General features: G+C 40.7%; 1 protein-coding gene across 2 annotated transcripts in view; it reads left to right on the top strand.

Moving 5' to 3' along the window:
• pdhx (pyruvate dehydrogenase complex component X) overlaps positions 1 to 21,971 on the top strand; it is a 213,990-nt gene that overhangs the window by 145,419 nt on the left and 46,600 nt on the right. For both annotated transcript variants that reach the window (XM_072591847.1, XM_072591846.1), the window contains exon 7: positions 12,623 to 12,770. In XM_072591847.1, coding sequence (XP_072447948.1) covers positions 12,623 to 12,770 — 148 coding nt within the window. The remainder of the gene's footprint in view (positions 1 to 12,622; positions 12,771 to 21,971) is intronic.

Below are 21,971 nucleotides of genomic sequence, written 5' to 3'. Positions count from 1 at the left end.
ACCCAGTCGAGTTTGAATTTATTGTTTTGTCAACGAATGAGATGATTGATGCTGGGGGTATAAAAAAGGCAGGCATTTTGAAAGTCACACAGAGCAACTGCCATCGATACAGCAACTACCACTTGAAACACTCTGTGAAAGGTACCTTTTCATAGAAAACATTTTCACAGTAAAGGAAGGACGACCAAGGAGATCTTCAGCTGTAGGAAGGAAAACACCAATGACGACAGCTACTGTGTGGTTTTTGAAATTAAGTTGATGTAATTTTGATAAGTGTTTTATTGGAACAGAATATTGTTTTAGAGTTGGAGGCAGATAATCAGATAAGAGAAAGGGGAGTTTAAAGTTGTGAATAGCTGTTTAATGTTCACTTTTAAAGTTAAAGAATAAATTGATATTTTATTTAAATAGTGGAACTTGGGAGTTCTCTGTCACTCATATATTTTAACAGATTAAGAGATGAGGTGAGCTTTTCTGGATGTTTAGTTTAATTAACAGAAGGGTTCATCATCGTGTCATAATAAAATCAAGGATGCATAAGTGACCAGAATAGAAGGAGGAAATTTGAATATTGATCATCCATTATTGATCACCATAACAGTTTGTCAAATATAAAGAGCGGAACAGCAAGCCATATTAATCCTCCCTGACTAATGTACGCTTAAAATGAAGGATTGATACTCTTAGAAATTATTATAACAGAATATTGCAAGGGGTGAACCAAGAGAATTGGCCCAGACAAATCTCTCAACCCTGAAGCTATCTATTTGAGAATATTAAAAGACTGGATCAGGACATTAAGCTAGTGTGAGTTATAGTTTATCAAATCTCAATGGACCTTGGGAGTGTGCTAGGGGGCTCGAAATATTCCATTTATTAAAAAGCAAACGAGTTAAGTTGGGCAACAGCAACACTTGAGCTAAATGTCAATATTAGGCAAGTTGAAAGCATCCATTATTCATGAACAATAAATGAAGCATTAAAAAAGTATGAGCTTATTATGACATTTGTAATAGGTCAAATGAACCTATCCTGTTGGAGTTCTTAAATATGAGGTGCGAGATAGAAAAGGTTTAGTTTTAGATTCATCTTTACAGAAGAAAATACAAGTGGAAGATTTGAGCCTCTGACAGTCCAGATAAACAGCCCCAGCCTCTTCAGCCTTTCCCTATAGCTCAAACCCTCCAACCTCGGCAGCATCCTTATAATTCTTTTCTGTACCCTTTCACATTTAACAACATATTTTCTATAGCAGGGAGACCAGAGTTGAATGCAGTATTCCAAAAATGCCCTAACCAATGTCCTTTGAGATAACCTCCTTCACTGTCCACTACACCAGCAAGTTTAGTGTCGTCTGCAAACTTATTAACCGTATCTCCGATATTCACATCCAAATCATTTATACTAATAACAAAAAGCAGTGGACCCAGCACTGATCATTATGGCAGACCACTAGCTGCAGGATTCTAATACAAAAAGCAAACCTCCACCAACACTCTTTCTTCTACCTTCAAGCCAATTTTGTATCCAAACGGCTGGTTCTCCCTGTATTCCATGCAATCTAACTTTGCTACCCAGTCTACCTTGTGGAACCTTGTCGCACGCCTTACTGAAGTCCATATCGAAAATGTCCACCTCTCTGCCTTCATCAATCTTCTTTGATACTTCTTCAAAAAACTCAATCAAGTTGGTGAGACACTATTTCCCACACTTCTGGATGTTGACTAGATGTTGCCCATGTTGACTGTCCCTAATTAGTCCTTGCCTTTGCAGATATATGTAAATCCTTAGGATTCCCTTCACCAACTTGCTGGTGATAATACAATCCAAATAAGGTGATCATCACTTCCTTATGTCTCAGTTCCACCGAAATAACTTCACTGGACGTACTGCCCGGAATGTCTTTCATCTGTACAGCCATAATGTTGTCCCTAACCAGAAACTTCAATCCCTCTTCTCTCTACCCTTCCTTTGCTATCTATACCCTAGAACATTAAGCTGCAAGTCCTGTCCATCCATGAGCCACATTTCTGGAATAGTTTAGATATCCCAGTCCCATGTTCCCAACTATGCATTGAGTTCATCTGACATACCTGTCAGGCCTCTTGCATTGAAATAAATGCTGTTTAGTTTATCAGTCCTACCCTGTTCTGTCTTCCTCTTCACTGCCTTGACTATTTGTCTTGTTCCTCCTCTCTACTGCTCTAGCCTCGGACTGGTCTCTTTTCTCACTGTGCCTGGGACCCACCAATCCACCAGCACCAGCACCACCACCACGCACCCCCTGCCACCCCAACATTTATTAATTTAAATCCTCCCAAACAGGTCTAGCAATTCTCTCCTCCAGTATATTTGTCCCTTTTCAAATTCAGGTTCTACCCATCCTCCTTATACAGGTCACCTTTTACCCCAGAAGAGATTCCAATGAGCCAAAAATGCCTCTGCTATGCGTTCATATGCCCTGACCACCTCTTCCTACTCTCACTAGCACATGGCACCAGGAGAAATCCAGGCAACCCTCGAGGACCTGCTGCCTAAGTTTCTATATCCTCTGTTCAGAACCTCGTCTTTTTCCTTTCCTATGTCACTGGTGCCAACATGAACAACGACCTCCTGCTGGCCCCACTCCACTTTGAGAATATTCTGCACCTTCTCGGAGGTATCCCTGACCCTGGCATCAGGGAGGCAACACATCACTCTGATGTCTCGTTGTTGGCCACAGAAACAACCGTCTGTGCCTCTAATAAGAGAGTCCACTATCATCATCAATCAGTTGGAACCATGTTCCCCTTGTCACAGTAGAGCCAGTCTCTGTACCAGAAACTTGGCTGTCAGTGCGACATTCCCCTGAGATTCCAAAGCAGTATACTTGTTTGAGATGGGGATAACCGCAGAAGACTCCTACACAACCTGCCTACCCCTCCTACCTTTCCTAAAGGTAACACATCTAGTTTACTGTATCTGTGATTTTTCCACCTTCCTGAACCTGGCATCCATCACACCCCCCAGCACCTGTAAATTCCACATTGCCTCAAACTGATGCCCCAACTGGTCCATGCAACCCAATAGGATTTATAACCAAACACACTTTCTGCAGACATAATTATCAGGAATGTTGTATTCTTCCTCACAACATACGTTCCCACTTAGATTTGTATCCCAGTCTGACACAGTGGCACTGTGGTTTGCATTGCTGCCTCACCGCGCCAGTGATCCAGGTTTGATTCCAGCTTCTGGTGACTGTGTGGAGTTTGCTCATTCTCCCCATGTCTGCTTGGGTTTCCTCTGGGTGCACTGGTTTCCTACCACATTCCAAAGATGTGCAGGTTAGGTAGTTGGGCCATGCTAAATTGCCCATAGTGTCTAGGGATATGCAGGCTAGGTGGATTAGCCATGGGAAGTGCAGGGTTACGAGGATAGGGCAGAGGATGCTCTGGGTGGCAATTTCTTTGGCGGGTCAGTGTAGACTTGGCTGAATGGCCTGCTTCCACATTGTAGGGGTTCTAGGAAATTTGGAAATGTCGCATTCTATCTCCAAATCATTGATATATATTGTGAACAGCTAGGGCCTAGAACTGACCCCCAATAGTCACAGTCTGCCATGCGGGTATAGCCCATTTATTCCAACTCTATTAGCCAATCCTTAATCTAGGCCAGTACATTACCCCCATCCCACAAGTTTTCATTTTTTTAACAAGCTCCCTATGGGGGATTTTTTTCAAAGCCTTCTGACAGTATATTATACTGTAAAACTTTCCTTATCAAATTTGTTGCTCACATCCTCCGAAATATTCCAAGCTAGTCAAACAAGATTTTCCGTTCACAAATCCATGCTCACTCTGCCTCATAAGATTGGAACTATAGCAGCCCATACCTGGATAGATCAACCTTGGACAGCATTCAGCTTTGCATAACAAATTGCAAGTAGCACTCACCACCCAAGTGTCAGACAATGACCATCTGTAACAAGAGAGAATCTAACCACCTCTTGGCATTGAGCAGTCACAAAATAATATGCATCAAAGACTGGGAATTCTGTAGCGAACAACTCATTAGCTGACTCCCCAAAACATGTCACCATTTACAAGGGTCAATTCAGGAGTGTGATGGAATACTCTTGCCTGGATGAGTGCACCTCAAACAGCATTGAAGAAGCTCACCACTGCATGGGACAAAGCAATCTGCTTGATCAAGATTAGAGTGGTGCTGGAAAAGCACAGCAGGTCAGGCTGCATCCAAGGAGCAGGAAGATCGATGTTTCGGGCAAAAGCCCATTCCTGTTGAAGGGCTTTTGCCAGTAATGTTGCTCTTCCTGCTCCTCGGATGCTGCCTGACCTGCTGTGCTTTTCCAGCACCACACACTCGACTCTGATCTCCAGCATCTGCAGTCCTCACTTTCACCTAATCTGCTTGATCAGCCCACTTCCCAACATTAATATTCACTCCCTATACCACCAGCACACAATGACAATAGGGTGTACCAGCTAAGATATGCAGAGTAGCAACTTGCCAGAGCACCTGCAACATCAGATCTTCAACTGTTACCACCCAAAAGGACAAAGGCAGAAAATGCATTGGAACAAGTTCCCCTCCAAACCAATCACTGACTTTGAAATATATAGCCGTTCCTTCAGTGTCACTGGGGACAAAATCCTGGAATTGCTTCCCTAACGGCATTGTGGGTCTACCTACAGCACATGGACTGCAGTGGTTCAAAAAAAAGATGCATACCAGATTGAGCTCAGACATTCTGAAAAAAATTGGCAGCGATTTGAATACTGAAGCTGCTGTGGAACTGCTAATCAACAAAATAGAAGCAATGATCCATTGATATGTTGCTGTTTTAAATCTGTCATAAGGTTACCACTATTATGGGAATAGTAATGCACTGTTAATAGGAATAGTCTTACTGAGGCTTTATCTATAGCAAGAAGGTGATTGTTTGGGAGACTGAAAAAATATGATAAAGTAGGATTCACTAGCATGCACTGGAAATGGGTAGTGCCTGTAAACCTTTTTTTTAAATCTCTGATATAGAGAAGTTTTGTTTTATACCTTACTCCATGGAGTCACAATTAGCTGGTCCAAACATTCCACCACTTTTTCAAAATATTATGTTTGAAATGCCAATAAATTGAAAAATAAAGAAGTATTAGAAGCACAGCTGCTTTACTGTGAACTTTTGCTCGTCACTGTATAACTTGTCATGAAAATCCTGAAGTATATTCAATTAGCGCTCACCCATCGCAACCTTGCCATCTGTGAAGATTTCGTCAGTACTAGCCTGTGACGATCCTAATGGCATTAAGCTGCGTTATCCTCAGAAGACCTATCCATGCTTGTAACATTTTGTCTCCTTATTATATGTTTCCTTCATTTAAAATAATACTCTTCAGGAAGAAATGTTTAGCAAGCTGCTCTTGGTTACGTTGAATCTCTCAAAAAGCAGCATGCCATTATGGTTAGAACTTTTCCACCAGCAAATGATGCAACATTCAAATGTAAGATAATTGGTATCATTGTAAACAAATGGAAAAACTGCTAGGTGATATTCATAGAAATGACATGACCTCACATTTCCTTCATTTAATTTTGCAGCATTTCCTAAAGTAACCCCACAGATGAACTTTCTACTCACTTCAGTTTTTCAGTTATAATGATGTATTCCATGGTTATTTTTGACTTGGTGTTGTCAGCCATCCATCGAGGATTGTAGGCAGGAGTGAGGCCCCAAGGCTGTTGTTTGACAGGAGCCTATAAACTTCAGAACTTTTTCAAGAACTAAGTGTAAACAAGTACAAGTATTGTCATTTCCGAGTGCTTGTAGCTGTGAATCAGTAATTACATGGAATTGGAAATTTGCTTTTTAAACTAAAACTGTACTGAAAAACCTTTTGGATTAACTACAGGAAATGTAAGGTAATGCAGATTTGAAACAAAGTAAAGGCAGAATGCAAAAAAAGACAGTTTTCTCAATTCAATCATTGAAAATTTGTAGCAGGGTGACTAGTGACCCAGAGATGTGCGTCTCAACATTCTGGTATAGTAGCTGTGCATTGTTTGCTAACTTTTCAGACTACACTGTAAAAGGCAGACCGTCCAATTAGACGGGTTGGTGACCATTCCCCACAGCAGATTCGCCACCGATGATTAACCACTGCCAGTTCTCCACCAGCGTTTCTCCACTGGGGTCGTTTGACCTCCTGGAGACTATTCACCACCGGAAAAATATATATGTACTGATTGTTTTCCCTCCTGCCTGTTCTTTCATACTTCTCAGTCCCCTTTATTTATACAACTACATACTACATATTGATTATAAAAAGAGGGAAAATAAATATCATTTTTTTGGTTTATGTATAAAAATGAGTTACAAACTTTAACCAGAAAAAGGAAATATATTTTAAAAATCCTTATAATGGAAGTAAAATCTCACATTAATATTAAACAATGAAATTTTAGTTCATTTGATAGTTATGCGCTATTTATTTATAAAGGTAAAAGCCAAACCAATTACCATGTTTGCTTTTAAAGTATAATCAGGATCTGTGTTACATTGACGAGTTGTTCCAACTGCAGCGATATGTCTATGCAAACTTTGTGCCAAATGAAAGAAACAGCCCCTAATTCTAACTTCAGGGAAACATTCTCTCATAGCACTGACTGCTGCCTGCTCAAAGTCGCAATGGATATACTGTGGTCTGGGATTAGGTACCAAAGACTTCACCATTTCAAACATGCATACGTACGTTGAGCGCTGCTTATTTGATAGAAGTATATACACTATTGGATAGTCAAGGAAGTAATAGTATAATCATATTTGGTCGGGAATCTTGGATACATCATTTAGCAGAATCGATGTGGTTTGTGGATGGTACGTTCAACATAGCCCCTATTTTATTCTCTCAGATATATAGTATTTTAGCAAAAAGACTTTGGGGTTCATCCAATATTGTATATATTTCTATTTGTGGTGGTGAATCGTCTTCAGTGGTCAAAGGGCAGTAGCTAATTGTCGGCAGTGAATCTGCTGTGGCGAAGAGTCCCATCCTGCAATTAGATACATATGGGTCCTCGTTTGTGGATGGCATAATTGGTGCAAAGATGCTGTAGTCCCTTCTTTCAATGAACATTCTTCACTTTCATCATTTCCAAAACTGGACCAGAAAGTAAGATTGATGCCATGTAAATGACCAGACTTCAGTTTCACTGTAACTGGTGTCAAAGGATTTTGTGATTGTGCAATATTCAATAAAGGTCTTATCTGACAAACATGATTTAATTTGTCACTGAGGTAACTAGGTGATTCAATGAAGTTAGTACATTTCATCTATTCCAAATAGATTTCAGCCAGGCATTTGGCAAGATCCTATGTGGTAGATTTGTCAGAAATGTACAATCCCATCGAATCCAAGGGAATAATAAATTGGCTCAGTGGCAGGAAATAAGGGTATAATAGCCATAAGACACAGGAGCAGAAGCAGGCCATTCAGCCCATCAATACCAGTCTGCCATTCAATGAGATCGCAGATGATCCTCAACTCCTCCATTTTCACTGATTGATGTGTGTTGCCGTGACTGGGAAAACTATTTCCAGTGAGATTTGGACAGTAAAGGAGACAAAGGAATCCACAATATATGGGTGACTCCTGAGAAGTGTAAATGGACAGAAGGCCTTTGGCAAACATTAATTAAATCCAGCTGCACTTAGCTGCCTTTGCTCCAAAGAAAATAGTCAATCTTTACTCATAGCTAAAATTCTTCACTCCCAGTAAAACCTTCTAAATCTCCTCTGTACCATCTAGAATGCGATCACGCCCTTCCTGTAACACAATGCCCATAACTGTATGCTGTTCTCTAGTGCAGCCCAGCAATTTAGTTTTTTTTTAATACACTTTTACAAAAACTCACTGCCCTAGTATTATATTTTCTCTTATTGGCCAAAAATAATTGTGTCTCCTCTTAACATCTTTCGCGTGGGATTGCAATTTCTTACTTTCAAAGACCTAGCTCAAAGTTTCCTCAAAGGTCAATGTGTCATGCACTGCTGATTGTTCAATTTCACATAAAAATCTAAGCATTTATCTCTCCCCATGAAACTCCATTACACTGGATTCCAAAGGTTCCACTCTAACACTTATAATACAATTGCACTTCTTTCAAAGATAGCTTCATTCACTGCTGTGGGGTTTCTTTGAGTTCCAGTATTTATGGGTTGCCTTCACACCCATTCTCTGTTACCAAATAGTTTCTGGAATTTCAGTGAGCCCACATCTCCTCAGAGTCATCTGCACCACATTAGCTTTATGGAGGTACCTTCTTTGGCTGCTCCTCTCTTTCCAGTCAGAGTCAAAAACTTCTACTTGCTCTCAGTTCCTCAGGACTTCACCTGAACCCTGGCTTCCTGGGATCTGCTGACCACAGCACACATGCTATGTGAAAACTCTTCTCATTGTGTCCAATCGCTGTCTAGCCACATAAGTTTACCTTTCCCCAGCCCCATAGGGTCATCAGTCTGGTTTTTCCACTCCCACCCCCAGTAAGTGAAATGCGCTGCCAGTCGAAGGCAGGTACATTAACACATTTAAAAGGCATTTGAACAAATACATGGATAAGACAGGATTAGTAGGATATAGGCCAAGTGCATGGAAATGGGGTTAGCGTGGATGGAATTTTGGTCATAATGGACCAGTTTGGGCCAAAGGGCCTTTCTCCATGCTGTAGGTTTCTATGGCTCTATGAACTTTTAGTAGACTCCTTTTTAAAAAAAAGAAATAGGAGCTGGACTGAACATCCCTGGCTTGTCCCAATCCGTGCATGTGTGCCAGAATTGCCAGCTGTGCTGGAACTTGGCGTTGATAAGCTCCACAGTCACGCCACAGGAACACTCACATTGGAGCCTGAAACTACAGTTTATCACCATTGACTGACCCAAGTGAGCCCTTGTGCAACATCTGTGGAGACCAGAAAACAGTAACTACTAAATAACAAGATGCCAAAGGGGGACAAAACAATGGGAGAAGCAAACAAAAAACTTGAGAGTGCATAATCATGAACTGTTTGTTTCTAAATAAAATTAAAAAGAAATGGAGAAAGAAAAACACATGAATAAAACCAAAACCAGCAAAGTGAAACAAAACTGAATTGGGGCAGAGGTTAAGATCAAGAATTTTCCAACTGTGTTGAATCCAGAACATTGTGTAGTACTGTCAGAATGCACAGCTTCTCTTTTGGCATCACGGACTTTTTCCAAATTAAAAAAAATTTGTAATGAGTGGCTGCATGTGTTCTAGCTATTTCTCTCTTTGATATATAAACATTTTTTCTTCCAGTAATTTCCTGGTCCCTTCATGTACTCGAAAGTTTTGTCAACCTCCCTTTCAATTTCCACCCTTCTTTCACAATGTCCGTCTCCAATTCTTCTCTTCCCTGATTTCTAATGTCTGTATTTCTGCTATCAGCTAATATTCATTTATGATCATCCTTAGTCCCACACCTCCCTTGACTGTTTCCTCACTCCCCACTCACTCTAATGACTGTGTTCCATTCTTTGTTTCTCCATTTCTCCTTATGGTCTAATGAAATCACTTCTATTGTACTATTTCCGATAGTATTGTCTTTTACTTCAACAAGTGGACCCATTCCCCTACCCTCACTACCACCAGCATGTTTGACAGGCCATTAACACTCTCTATTCTTTTAACTGTGTTTCTCCTCCCACGTCATCATCTCCCTCACAGAATCATAACAGAAGTCCCTGGTTCTCCCCTTCCACCAACCAATATTTCTGCTACCTCCAGCATAACTATACCACCAATGAAATAGTCCTGTGCTCTTTCAGGGTTCAAAGGCACTGTCACTTCACTCGTGCTCTGGTCCACTTCTCCAGCAAACTCAACATCTCTCCTCCTGACAGCAGCTGTCTATGCAAGCACAGTTATAGAGTCATCGAGATGTACAGCACGGACACAGACCCTTTGGTCCAACTCGTCCATGCTGGCCAAATATCCCAACCTAAGCTAGTCCCACCTGCCAGCACCTGGGCCATATCCCTCCAAACCCCTCCAATTCACATACCCATCCAGATGCCTTTTAACTGTTGCAATTGTACCAGCCTCCACTGTTTCCTCTGGCAGCTCATTCCATATACGTACCAACCTATGCCCTCTAGTTCTATGTCTATTTATCCTATCCATGCCCCTCATGATTTTGTAAACCTCTATAAGGTCGCCCATCAGCCTCCAACACTCCAGGGAAAACAGCCCTAGCCTATTCAACCTCTCCCTGTAGCTCAAATCCTCCAACCCTGGCAACATCCTTGTAAATCCTTTCTGAAACCTTTCAAGTTTCTCAACATCTTTCTGATAGGAAGGAGACCAGAATTGCGCGCAATATTCCAACAGTGGCCTAACCACAATACATTTCATCATCTCTCCCTTTACATCCCAAACACCACTGCTTCATAAAGCAGTGACTTAGTAGTATTCTATAGTCTCTGCTCACAATATAATCCTTTCTACATTGGGAAATCCCAGAGACTTAACATTTTAATTCTCTACCTCGCGTACTTTGATGTTTCTGTCCCATGCATCCAGCATGCATTGAAGTTCAAATGCACAAAGAGCAGCATCTTCAATGCTGAAAATTGACTTTCAAGCCTTCTGGGCTCAACGTTGAGTCCGACACCTTTGGTTCATAATCTGTGTCCCCCATTTCTTTCCTTTCTCTTTCACAACATTGATCTATGCTTTCCAGAAGCCTCAATGCCTGTTGAGAAATAGTGTTCCCAGGCCTCTGATGATGGCAATGAACCTGATCAATTTGCTCTGTTCCTGAAATGTTGGCATTAATTGTAGAGCCTCTTTATTGCCCTTGACTAGATTTTACCATTGAGATCCTAGGCCAAGTGAGAGGGCACTAAGTAGAGAATAGTCGGGAGCCATGTGTTGTTCACATTGGCTAGTGGTGGCAGGTTGCTTAATATCTGGTATTAAGTGTAGAATGTGCAAACAGTGCATTGGAATGAAGAATGTATAAAATAATATTTACCCCTTGCATTTACCAAACTTGTATGCTATTTAGTTTTTTTAACCTTGTGATTGCGGAGGTGATTCTAAAAAAAAATTGCTGAAAATATTTTGAAAAATGGCATAGAAAAATATATATCAAAATGCAAATTGTAATATTCTCAATAAAGCATTGACTTGAGTTCAGAAAAAACAACACTGTGCTGCTCTATATTTGGATTTATGTGGAGTTTTTGAAGTTTGCTTTTTCTTGCAACCTGACTAAATAAAATATCTCTGGTATCATTTAGGGGGGTTTATTTTGTTTATTTATGTTTTTTGTTATTTCTCTTTACTCTAAATTAGCTGGGAAGATGAAATATGCATATGTGGTTCAATAGGAATTGATGCCTCAAACAGTCTTGAGTCTCAAATTACTAAAACGTAATTCTGAATGTAAATGACACTTGAGAGGTGCACCCATTTGACATTGTGGCTCAACATTTATATTGTTGCAAATATATCTTTTTATCCTCTTGATTTTCTTGGAGAGGCACTTAATGCACAATTATTGTCAGAGCTGAGCAAAGTCAGTGAGGATTTATATACACTATATGACCATGAAGATAACCTTGGACGGTATCACTTTTCTGTTATTGAAATTAGATTTTAAACCTTTTCTTTAAATCAGACTTCAGCTTTGACAAAGGTACAGTCAGGTAGCTTGCAACCTCAGATGAAATACATCTGCATCTAATGCCTGGTTGACGTGGCCAAATTCAGACACATTCCAATTTGTTCATAGGATGTGGTTGTTACTGGTGAGGCCAGCATTTATTCCACTTACCTCGGTAAATTATCATGGATCTGAACACTTGGATCCTATAAACAGTGCAGACCCTGATTTAAGTAATTGGGTACGAAAATAGTTTAAACTAGGACAGTGGAAGTCTTCTCTGGCACTAACTTTCACAATGTCAAGCTCCGTTTGAGTGCGAGAAGGTGGTGAGCTAAAGCCCAGCACAGTGACTTGAATACACAATCTAGCTTCATTGTTGTCTGGTGTTATCTTCTGGATAAAAGGTGCCACCGACTTGCTGAGATGGATGTGAAAGTTCTTCGGGGCATATGTTGAAGAACTGACTTGTGTGGTTATCTTGGTCAACGCTCATACCCAAAACACACCAACTGATTACTCATCTCAGTGCTGTTAATAGGAGGACTAGCGTTGGTCGGTTTGAGGGCTATCTTTTACTTGTTATTTATTGCCCATCACTGATTACTCTTGAGGAGTTGTGGTGAACCATCTTCTGATGAAAACTCATCAGACACATCACCTCTGTTTCTGCATCAACAGATGCATCCAGACCTGCTGAGTTTCTCCACCACTTTTCATTTTTATTTCAGATTTTCAGTATCCATAATATTTCATTTTTATTCTTGAATATGTGTGCCTTGTTAGATTATCTCACAAGGCAGTGAAGTGTCAATCACCTTAACATCTCTTGAAGTCATTTGTCAGTGAAGCACCTCTGAACCTCCTGTTGATATGGAATGCATAAATAAATGCAACTTATTTATTTTGTTTGACAATTTACATTGTTTGCTGTTTTCAGGGCACATTTACAGAAATCCCAGCAAGTAACATTCGGCAAGTGATTGCACGGAGACTAACAGAGTCCAAGACCACAATCCCGCATTCGTATGCTAGCATTGACTGTAACATTGACCAAGTCTTAAAGCTGAGGAAACAGCTAGCCAAAGGTGAGTTTTGTTGTCAGACCTAGCATTTATTTCTTAAGTTCCTTGACCTCTATCATCAAAAACTTATGACATTAATGCTATAAATGTAAAATGAATGAAGAAAACTCTTGGATCAGGAAATAGTAAGAGAGACATTTAGGCTAATATTTTGCTCAGGATTCTTCATCAGCACTGCAGGTTGTTCTTTCTCTTTCAGACAGTAAATGTTGTACAGGTACTTGCATTTTTGTTAATAATAATATTAGTGACTGAAGTAATATTGCCCCCAACCAAATAATGGAGCACATTTTCTCAACGTTACCTTCATGGTCATATAGTGTATATAAACTTTGATGTCATAACATGGTTTTGCCAGCAACCCAGTTGATGATAACGGAACAGATTGTATCTTACCATTTCTTTCCTTATGCCTCTCAGTATGTCTCCCTTTTAAACCAATGATAATTGCACACTGAAGGAAACAAATACCTACGACCTGAGTAGGCAACTAATTGACTATCTCTTTGATCGTATTTACAAGAGTTGAAGAGAAACCGTAAATTGTTTTAAAGCCTATACTTTCTTGTTTAAACTTTAAAATGAACTTGATTGAGCTGAAACTTGAACAGCCAATCACATGATGCATGTGATCACAGTTGGCCCTAACTTCTGGAAAGATTCCACTCAATGGTTAACTGAATAGGACAGAACTCTGACATCGTCCTCCTGGTCTGTCACACTTTTACATCGTATACATCTTGCAGTCCACCAACACAGAAATACAAATAGTCAAGATGTCTCCCCTCACCATTCTGAACACAAGGGATATTTTATAACTCATTATGCCTTCATGGTGCTAATGGTTCACCATGATCTCATATAAATGAAAAAACGGTTCAGACTGGAGAGAGAGAGGCCAGTTACATGGAAATTACCTCACCAAGTTGAATCTGATTCATCCACAAACCCCATCGCAAGACGAAAAATTCCTGTTGGTTGAAAAAATGTTCAGATGTAATTTCTGAATTCTGAATTTCAGTCTGCTATATACATCAAACCAGTCCATCAAGAATCTAGGTGACACCACAGCCAAACTCCAGGTTTACCAGAGACCGTTTCTAGTCCAAATCATCATTAAAATCTAATTCTGAAAGAAACCGCAGGAAAAGTAGGCACAAATGTCATCTGACTGTGCCCTTTTCAACAAATGTCCTTACCTTTGAATTTTGATTTATTCTTAATTGTAAACCTCTTCCTTTTTTTTCCATTCCTCAGATAGATGTGTACACAATAAAAGAACAGAAATGTATACAACAGTCTGCTGATCCTTAGCATGATAATTACTAACTCTACGCTGCTGCAGCGCATTTACTTTGTGGTGTCTTCTGGGGAAAAATAAAACTTTACACCATTCAAAGCCAGGCAGAGGTTCAGCACAAAATAATGGCAAAGCAGTGCATCTTGCTCTCATGATGCACAGATAGCATGTTTTGAAGCCAGGTTTAATCAAGACATTCCATAGGGAATTGAAAGATTGTTTGAAAGGGAAGATTGTGCAGGGTTACAAAGAGAAGACAAGAGAATGGCACCAGGTGCAGTTCTCATTTGGGTAGCCAGCATAGATGTGATGGGCCAAGTACCATCACTTGCACTGTAACCGTTCTGTGATTCTATGAACTAGGGCAGCAATTTTTGTATTTAACCTGAATGAGAGAAGTTTCAATTTGGCAGTCAGTCACTAGCCTTTATGCTACCAACATATAATAAATTGAGCATTGCACTGTTTTTTGACAGTGATCTAAGAGCCAAGCAACTAATTTAAATGGAATTACTGCTTACATATTTGTTATATATTTGGAATGATATGAGATTTCTTATTTAATGCAGTGTAGCATTTGCTGGAATTTGCACAGCGGGTATTTGAGTTTGAGTCGGAAGTTTTCTGGGGTTTTTTTTTGTTTGCAAATATGTTTCAATAACAGAGCCCTGTAGTTTCATTCCTGAATCTTGGGTTTAACATTACCTCAGACTACTGAGTGTAAGTATTATTTAGTTTCCTGCAGGTTTAAATTGACGACATGAAACACTAACTGACCCAGTCTCTTCTTCCGTTAGGTTCGTCAGCTAAATAGCCCATAATTTTATCCTTTCATAAATACATATTTTTAGCTAAACAAACCATAATAGACAAAAAAGTGTAGGAGAGCCAGGAATAGGATTCATACCACGTAATGTGTGTTTCGAGAGGTTTCCCACACTTCAAACACTGTACTCCTAGTTGTTCTTGTTACACTGAATCATTAAATCATAAGTGTGTAAAAAGCCATTCAGCCCATCGAATCCACACGACTCTCTGAACGGCATCCCACCCAGACGCACCCCCTTACCCTATCCCTGCAACCCTGCATTTTTCCCCATGGCTAATCCAGCTAGCCTGCACATCCCTGAAGAGTATGGGCAATTTAGCGTAGCTAATTCACCAAACCTGCTCATCTTTGGACTGTGGAAGGAAACCACAGCACTTGGATAAAAACCCTCTAAAACACTGAGAACGTGTAAATTCAATGCAGCCTAAGGCTGGAATCAAACCTGGGTTCCTGGTGCTGAGAGGCAGCAGCGCTTATCACTGAGCCGCCCACTTATCGAATAAGGAATTTCTTACCATATTAGCACAATCTGTAGGTAGTAATTCTATTTGAAAGGGTTCAGGAGAGATTTACTAGGATGTTGTTGGGAATAGGAGGTTTGAGTTATAAGGAACAGCTGGGAGTTTTCTTTCACTGAAGAGGTGACCTTATAGAGTTTTATAAAATAGTGAGGGGTATAGATAAGGTGGATGGCAGGTGTCTTTTCTCTAGGGTGAGGGATTTCAAGTTGAGGGGGCATATTCTTAAGATGACAAGAGAAAAATTTTAAAAAGATATGGGGGCAGTTTTCCTTTACAGAGTGGTTCATACATGGAATGAAGTTCCTGAGGAAGTGGTGGATGTGGCTTCAGTTACAGCTTTTAGAAGACATTTTAGATAGGTATGTGAATAGGAAATGTTTGAAGGCATATAAGCCAAGCACAGGAAGTGGGATTAGTTTAGTTTGGGACTGTGTTTGGCTTGGACTGGTTGGACCGAATGGTCTGTTTCTGTGCAGTTTGAATTTGACTCAGATGCCTTTGACTGAGAGTGCACCACCCAATTTATTATGTGTTGCTAGTGGAGAGAAGAGTCATTATGGGGTAGTGACGAATTATCTAACTGTGTGTTCAATCTCATCAAGAGAATTAGACACCAATGTGCACCAAAATCTCAAAACTCAAGTGGTTTACATGGTCATTGTGCATTTGACCTGTAGCTACTGTCTGCAAGGTACACTGGCTATGCCAAAATATTTCAAGTTTATTGAGCAGCAGCTTAGAACCAACAACCGAAAGTGAAACCAGCAGTGGTTTTTAGGCTTCCGTGTATCTCTGATTGAGGTGAATTTCGTAACTGTATTCTGTGCTAATCATGAATTATGTAGTCTCTCTTTACTTTGAGAAGTGCAGGATGCATGCTAATGTTCCACACAATGTGCTTTTCCATTTATAGTATGGGACAGTATTTCATTGTACCACCGTTCAACTGTCACAGTGATTGTCACATCTCTCACCAGAGATGTTGTTGCAATCCAGGGCATGCTAATATTGTGCAATATTTCTTTTGGCTTGAGCCCCCCGATTGGAAGCCAAACTTTGCTTTCTTTGTATTCCCTTCATATGTTAGGCCGAGCCTACAGCTCACCTGAGTGTGTAATGTCGTCTTCAGGTCTAAGTGGTCAGTTTCTACTGTCCTATTGTTTAGACTGCAGAACATTTGCTGAGGCTTTCCTGTCCTCTTTTTATCTGGAAACTCATAGAAGCTCCATTTAAATTAGCAGGTAAATGCTCAATACAATAAATAAGTTCCATGGAAAATGGATGAGAGAATGTCCCTTTCCTGCCTTTATTTTCAAAGTATATAGCTAAAGCAACTTGCAGAATTTCCAGCGATTTTTATCAATAATCACATACAGTTTAATACAGAGGCCATGAAATCTCATGTTGTATTTTCAGTGACTTTATTTGTACTGTCTGGTTCTCTGTTCTAGTTTTGAGGAGCAGATGGTGCATAAGCTGAATCCAGTGTAGGACAGTGTTCCTGCTTCTGTCACAGCAAGGGGAGAAAAGAAGCTTCTATTTCAGACTCTTATCGTTTTGTCAAATATGAATGCAAAATAATGATTGTGTAACAGAGATTCAGTGGAATGCCATGAACTCCCTGAAGGTACTTGTGGCTTACAGAAAAAAAAAGAATCTTCTTTGCTGCCTGTTTAATACCTCACTTTCCCAATTTAAGCATTGTGCCTCATGAGGCTAAATAAATTTGAATAATCCTCCCTCCCCTAGTTCGTCACCAGAATGTGGGAGGTAAACCAAACTGACTTGTCTGAGAGACTTTACTGTCTGAAACTGCTGACTGCTAGCTCTACTATGCTTAGGACCACAGCTGTCACAGACCACTGGAACTTCAGGCATGTCAAATGACTATGTTTCAACACTTACCACCACCATTCTCCCCTGTCCACCCAACATTGTTTTTAAAAGGTTCCCATGTAGACCCTATTAACATTTAAGAATCTCTAGTCAAAAAATTAATCGGGCGTTTGTGTCATACCGTCTCACCTTACTTGCCAAATCCAGGATCTGTTGCCGTTGGCTGTTTGCTGAGTGCCCGTGCCACAGGTTCAGCAGTAACCGGATCCCCTCCCCCCGCGCCCCTCCCCCAGACACCGATGTTGCACCAAAACGTGGGTTGCAAAAGCCCACATTGAATTACAACAATGAGCATTCATGTTATCCAGGTAATGTGTCTGACCAGGAATGGCATCTTCCTTGCATTTATCATCCCAATTACTTGTTTATGACTGAACTGCGATCTCCATTTCTAAGGGATGTTTGGATTTTGTTTGTTCAAGTATTCCAGTAGGATTTAACACTGGAATTTATTTGTGGGATGTAGGCATCACTGGCTGGGCCAGCATTTATTGCCTGGCCTTACAGGTGGTGGTGAGCTGCCACCTTGAACTGCTGCTGTCCTTGTCAGTGTAGGTAGACCCAAAACACTGTTATGGAGGAACTCCAGGATTTTGACCCAGTGACACTGAACAAACTGCGTTATTTCCACATCAGGATGGTGAATGCTTGGAGAGGAGCTTGGAGCTGGTTGTGTTCTCTTGTGTCTGCTTCCCTTTCTTCTAGATGGTAGTGGTCATACGTTTGAAATGTGCTGTCTGCAGAGCCTTACTGACTTGCTACAATGTGTACTACTGCTACTGAATGTTGGTAATTGAGAAAATGAACGTTTATGGTACCAATTGACCAATTTGTCCGGGATGGTGTCAAGTTGCTTGAATGTTGTTGGGAGTGTTACACCACACTCCTAACTTGTACCCTGTAGATAGTGAACATGCTTTAGGGAGTCAGGAGGTGAATTACCTGCTGCAGAATTCCTATCCTCTTAATTTGCAGCCACCTTTAATGAACAGAAACCTGAATTAAAAGAAAATCATGTGAAGTCCACTTGAAGGGATAATTAAAACCAGCCAAAGCTATTTGGGTATCAACAACAAATGATTTGAAACCACACACACATGCTTCAGTGGTCCTGGAGACTTTTGTAAATAAAATGGCAGCATTTTATCCTGTTTGTTTTATTATAATGAGTATTGAGTGTATAACCTAGTTTTCTCTTTTAATAGCTGCCCTTTCCCTCAAGCCTATACCTTTGCTATGCTTTTGTGCATTCATAAGAGATAATAATCACCATACTTACACTAATCTGGATTTAACAAGAGGTGCACACTGCAATCCAACCCTCTTTAAAATGTCTGATGTATCTGAAAGTCATATCTTTATAGCTAAATGATTACACCTTACTTGGCAAATTCAGGTCTGTAGCTATTAGCCATTTGCTGAGCATTGATATTGCAACTTCTGTAGTAACTGCACAGAACCTTTTTTTTATATTTTAACCCCAAGGTTAAAGGTATACAAGGATGATCACAATATGGTGAGTAAGAATAAGTAGTAAAATGGGGTAATGACAAGACCACAGTCAGAAGAATGGAGTATTTGGAATATTAATGTTTATTAAGGTAAAGTGGTATCCTTGAGGCTGGAGATGGCTGGAAAGAGATCCAAGATGTGCAGTGTAGCAGGGCCCAATAAGAGGAGCCTACTGAAAAGATTGGGAACGGGTTGCAAAAAGGCCACAATTCTGTGGGGCTTGCAGGAAGAGGGGAGTGATGGCTGGCCCTGACAGCAAACATAAGGGTTTCAAGCAGTGTGAGGCGGGTAGGTCAGAGACAGCATTATGGAAGTGAAAATGAATGGCCTGTATATGGAGGGGATATGGGAATGAAGATGACGGTGTGCTATGTCTCCCTGTCTCATTTTGTTATATTCATCACAAGGACCATATAAACAACCCACTCTATGTTTAATCAGATTCAAATTATAGTTATCCAGCTGGAAGACTAATGTGCATTATATATACTGAAAGGCTCAGATGTTCATTCCTGGTCTCCTCTTCCCCAGCACCAACCTGCCATAAAGCCCACTACTTCCCTCCATTTCAGTCTTGTTGCATGCTCTAATCTCTGTTGATTGGACAGGTAATTTACATCATGATGTCTGTTAGTGCTCCTGTATAACTAGCTATCTGGTCACACAATAACTTGTGTTGTTGGTTCTCCAGAGAATGTCTTTCCAATCAGCACAGATGAATCTCTATTACAATGCAGTTAACACACAGTCCAAAGTCTGGTGCATTCCAATATGGCCGCGATATTTAAGAGACGATAAAATAGCACTGGTTTCATTCATTCTGTCTCGGGACTGAGGGTCAGTTGTAGGTTTCCCTTGAAAGATTTGTCTTGCCATCTCATTGCAGGGCAGCACGGTGGCTCATTGGTTAGCACTGCTGCCTCATCAGGGACTGGGATTCGATTCCAACCTTGGGTCACTATGTGGAGTTTGTATATTCTCACTGTCTGCATGGGTTTGGTCCAGGTGCTCCAGTTTCCTCCCAGAGGTGTGCAGGCTAAGGAATGAGTCATGGTAAATGTGGTCAAACAGGGATAAGGTCTGGGAGGGATGATCATTGCAGAGTCAGTGCAGACTCAATGGCTCAAATAGCCTTTGTATTAATTGTGTGATGGGTTGGAAGTGTGCAGCCAGAAGATATGGGGCTACTGTCAAAAGCCAGAATTCCAGATAGGCTGACAAAGCACAGTGGTAAATGTTGAATATCTAGGAACTGATGGCTGCAGGAGAGTGCTCTCTAAAGCCCTTCTGTTTCATCTCTTCTTCCAATATAATCCCTGCAGAGCCACTTTATTTCAGACTTGTCCTTACTGCTATTATTTCTGGAGCTGCCAGTTCATGTTTAACACTGTTCAGGCAAGAGCTGAACAGAGAGGGTTTTCAGAGTAGATTTAACTGTCTTGATTTGGGTAGAAATAGCAAAGACTTTTCTACTGTATAACATTTTAAGTGCTTTCTCTTCAATCGATAGATGTATATGAAGTGAAACATTTTGTTTTGGATATAGAGCCTGAACTGTTCATTAAATCTAAGTTTAGCGATCATTCTTTGTACGAAGATAATGTTAACTATGTATTATTTGAGTACAAATCAGTAATTATTGAAGGCTTGCATTTAGAAACTGGCTTTGATTACGTTATGAAACTGCTCAAATTCAGAGTTCACGAGGGCCCAGCCCATGAACAAAATTTTTTGTTTTTTTCGTATAGATAATCGTCTGAGAGCTTGGACCAAGTAGATAGCTTTAGCAAACACAGTATATCACGTACCACAAACTGTATCACACTGACACCAAACCATGAGACACTGTGACACACAGACACCACAGGCAATATATGACCCTGTATCCCCCACACACACATGCACTCACACATCGCAGACAGTGTATGATCCTGTTTTAAATACACAGACCAGGACCCGATATGTCTCACACCTTGTTGTTTGAACACACATCACAGACTGTGAGTCTGTACCTCATAACACTGCAGACTATGGGAGATCCCGTACCACCACATAACGTCACACAGCAGGCTGAACAATCCTGTGGTCCACACATGAGTACTGTAAACTGTGTGTAACCCTGGAATAGGAATGCGCGTCCCCACAATATGACCCTGCACCTTATAAACACATTCCTGATGACCAGCTTATGCCCAAAATGTCGACGCTCCTGCTCCTCAGATGTTACCTGGCCTGCTGTGCTTTTCTAGCGCCACACTTTTCCACCCTGATCTCCAACATCTGCAATCCTCACTTGCTCCTTATAAACACGGCAGATTATGTGAGATTCCATACTCCACACCAACACATACCCTCCACAGACTGCATATGGCCCCACACATACACTTACAGACTGTGCAGAACTCTAATGTAACACAGGACTACTGCTGCAGGCCACTGACAAGCTGACATTGCCCTATAATATCAACATGATTTGGAGATGGATCAATCCTGTAGTATAAGTTCATTGATTACTGTAATCAGACATCACATTCGCAGCATGTTGTACAAGACACTTAGACTGTGACAAGGATTGGAGCCAATGCAGGGAAGGCCTGATTGCTGTTCACTGCCTACGTTTATTTCTGCTTCCTAGTCATGGAGTTCAGTAGAAACTGTGCTCCTGTGCTGAGGACCACACAGGTTCCTCTTTTTTTCCCTATTTCCTGCTAACCACCACAAATGCACATTCAAAGCTGGAGGAGTATTATGTACTTTTCATACATAATATTGATTGTGGCCAAAGTTAAAAATCGCAGGTTATAGTGCAACAGGTTTATTTGGAAGCACTAGCTTTGGGAGTGCCGCTCCTTTATCAGGTGGTTGTGGAGGTTAAGATCATGTTCATAGAATTTATAGCCAAAGGAGTCCAGTGTCATGGACGTGCTCCAGTAAACAATCTTAGGGTGATCTGGTGAAAGATAGTATTCTGAGGCCACTTGATCTGAAATGTTAACTTTGCTTTCTCTCCACAGGTGGTGCCAGACTTACTGAGTTTGTCCAGCAATTTCTGTTTTTGTTTCAACATCTGCAGTTCTTTCAACTTTTATAAAGATTGTGCACTGTTGGGAATACAAATTTAAGGACCATGAGAACACTCCATATTG

Source organism: Chiloscyllium punctatum, chromosome 22 (assembly GCF_047496795.1).
Source record: "Chiloscyllium punctatum isolate Juve2018m chromosome 22, sChiPun1.3, whole genome shotgun sequence".
Classification (NCBI taxonomy): Eukaryota; Metazoa; Chordata; class Chondrichthyes; order Orectolobiformes; family Hemiscylliidae; genus Chiloscyllium; species Chiloscyllium punctatum.
Note: the sequence above shows the minus strand (reverse complement) of the source record. Positions and strands in the feature narration are given on the sequence as shown.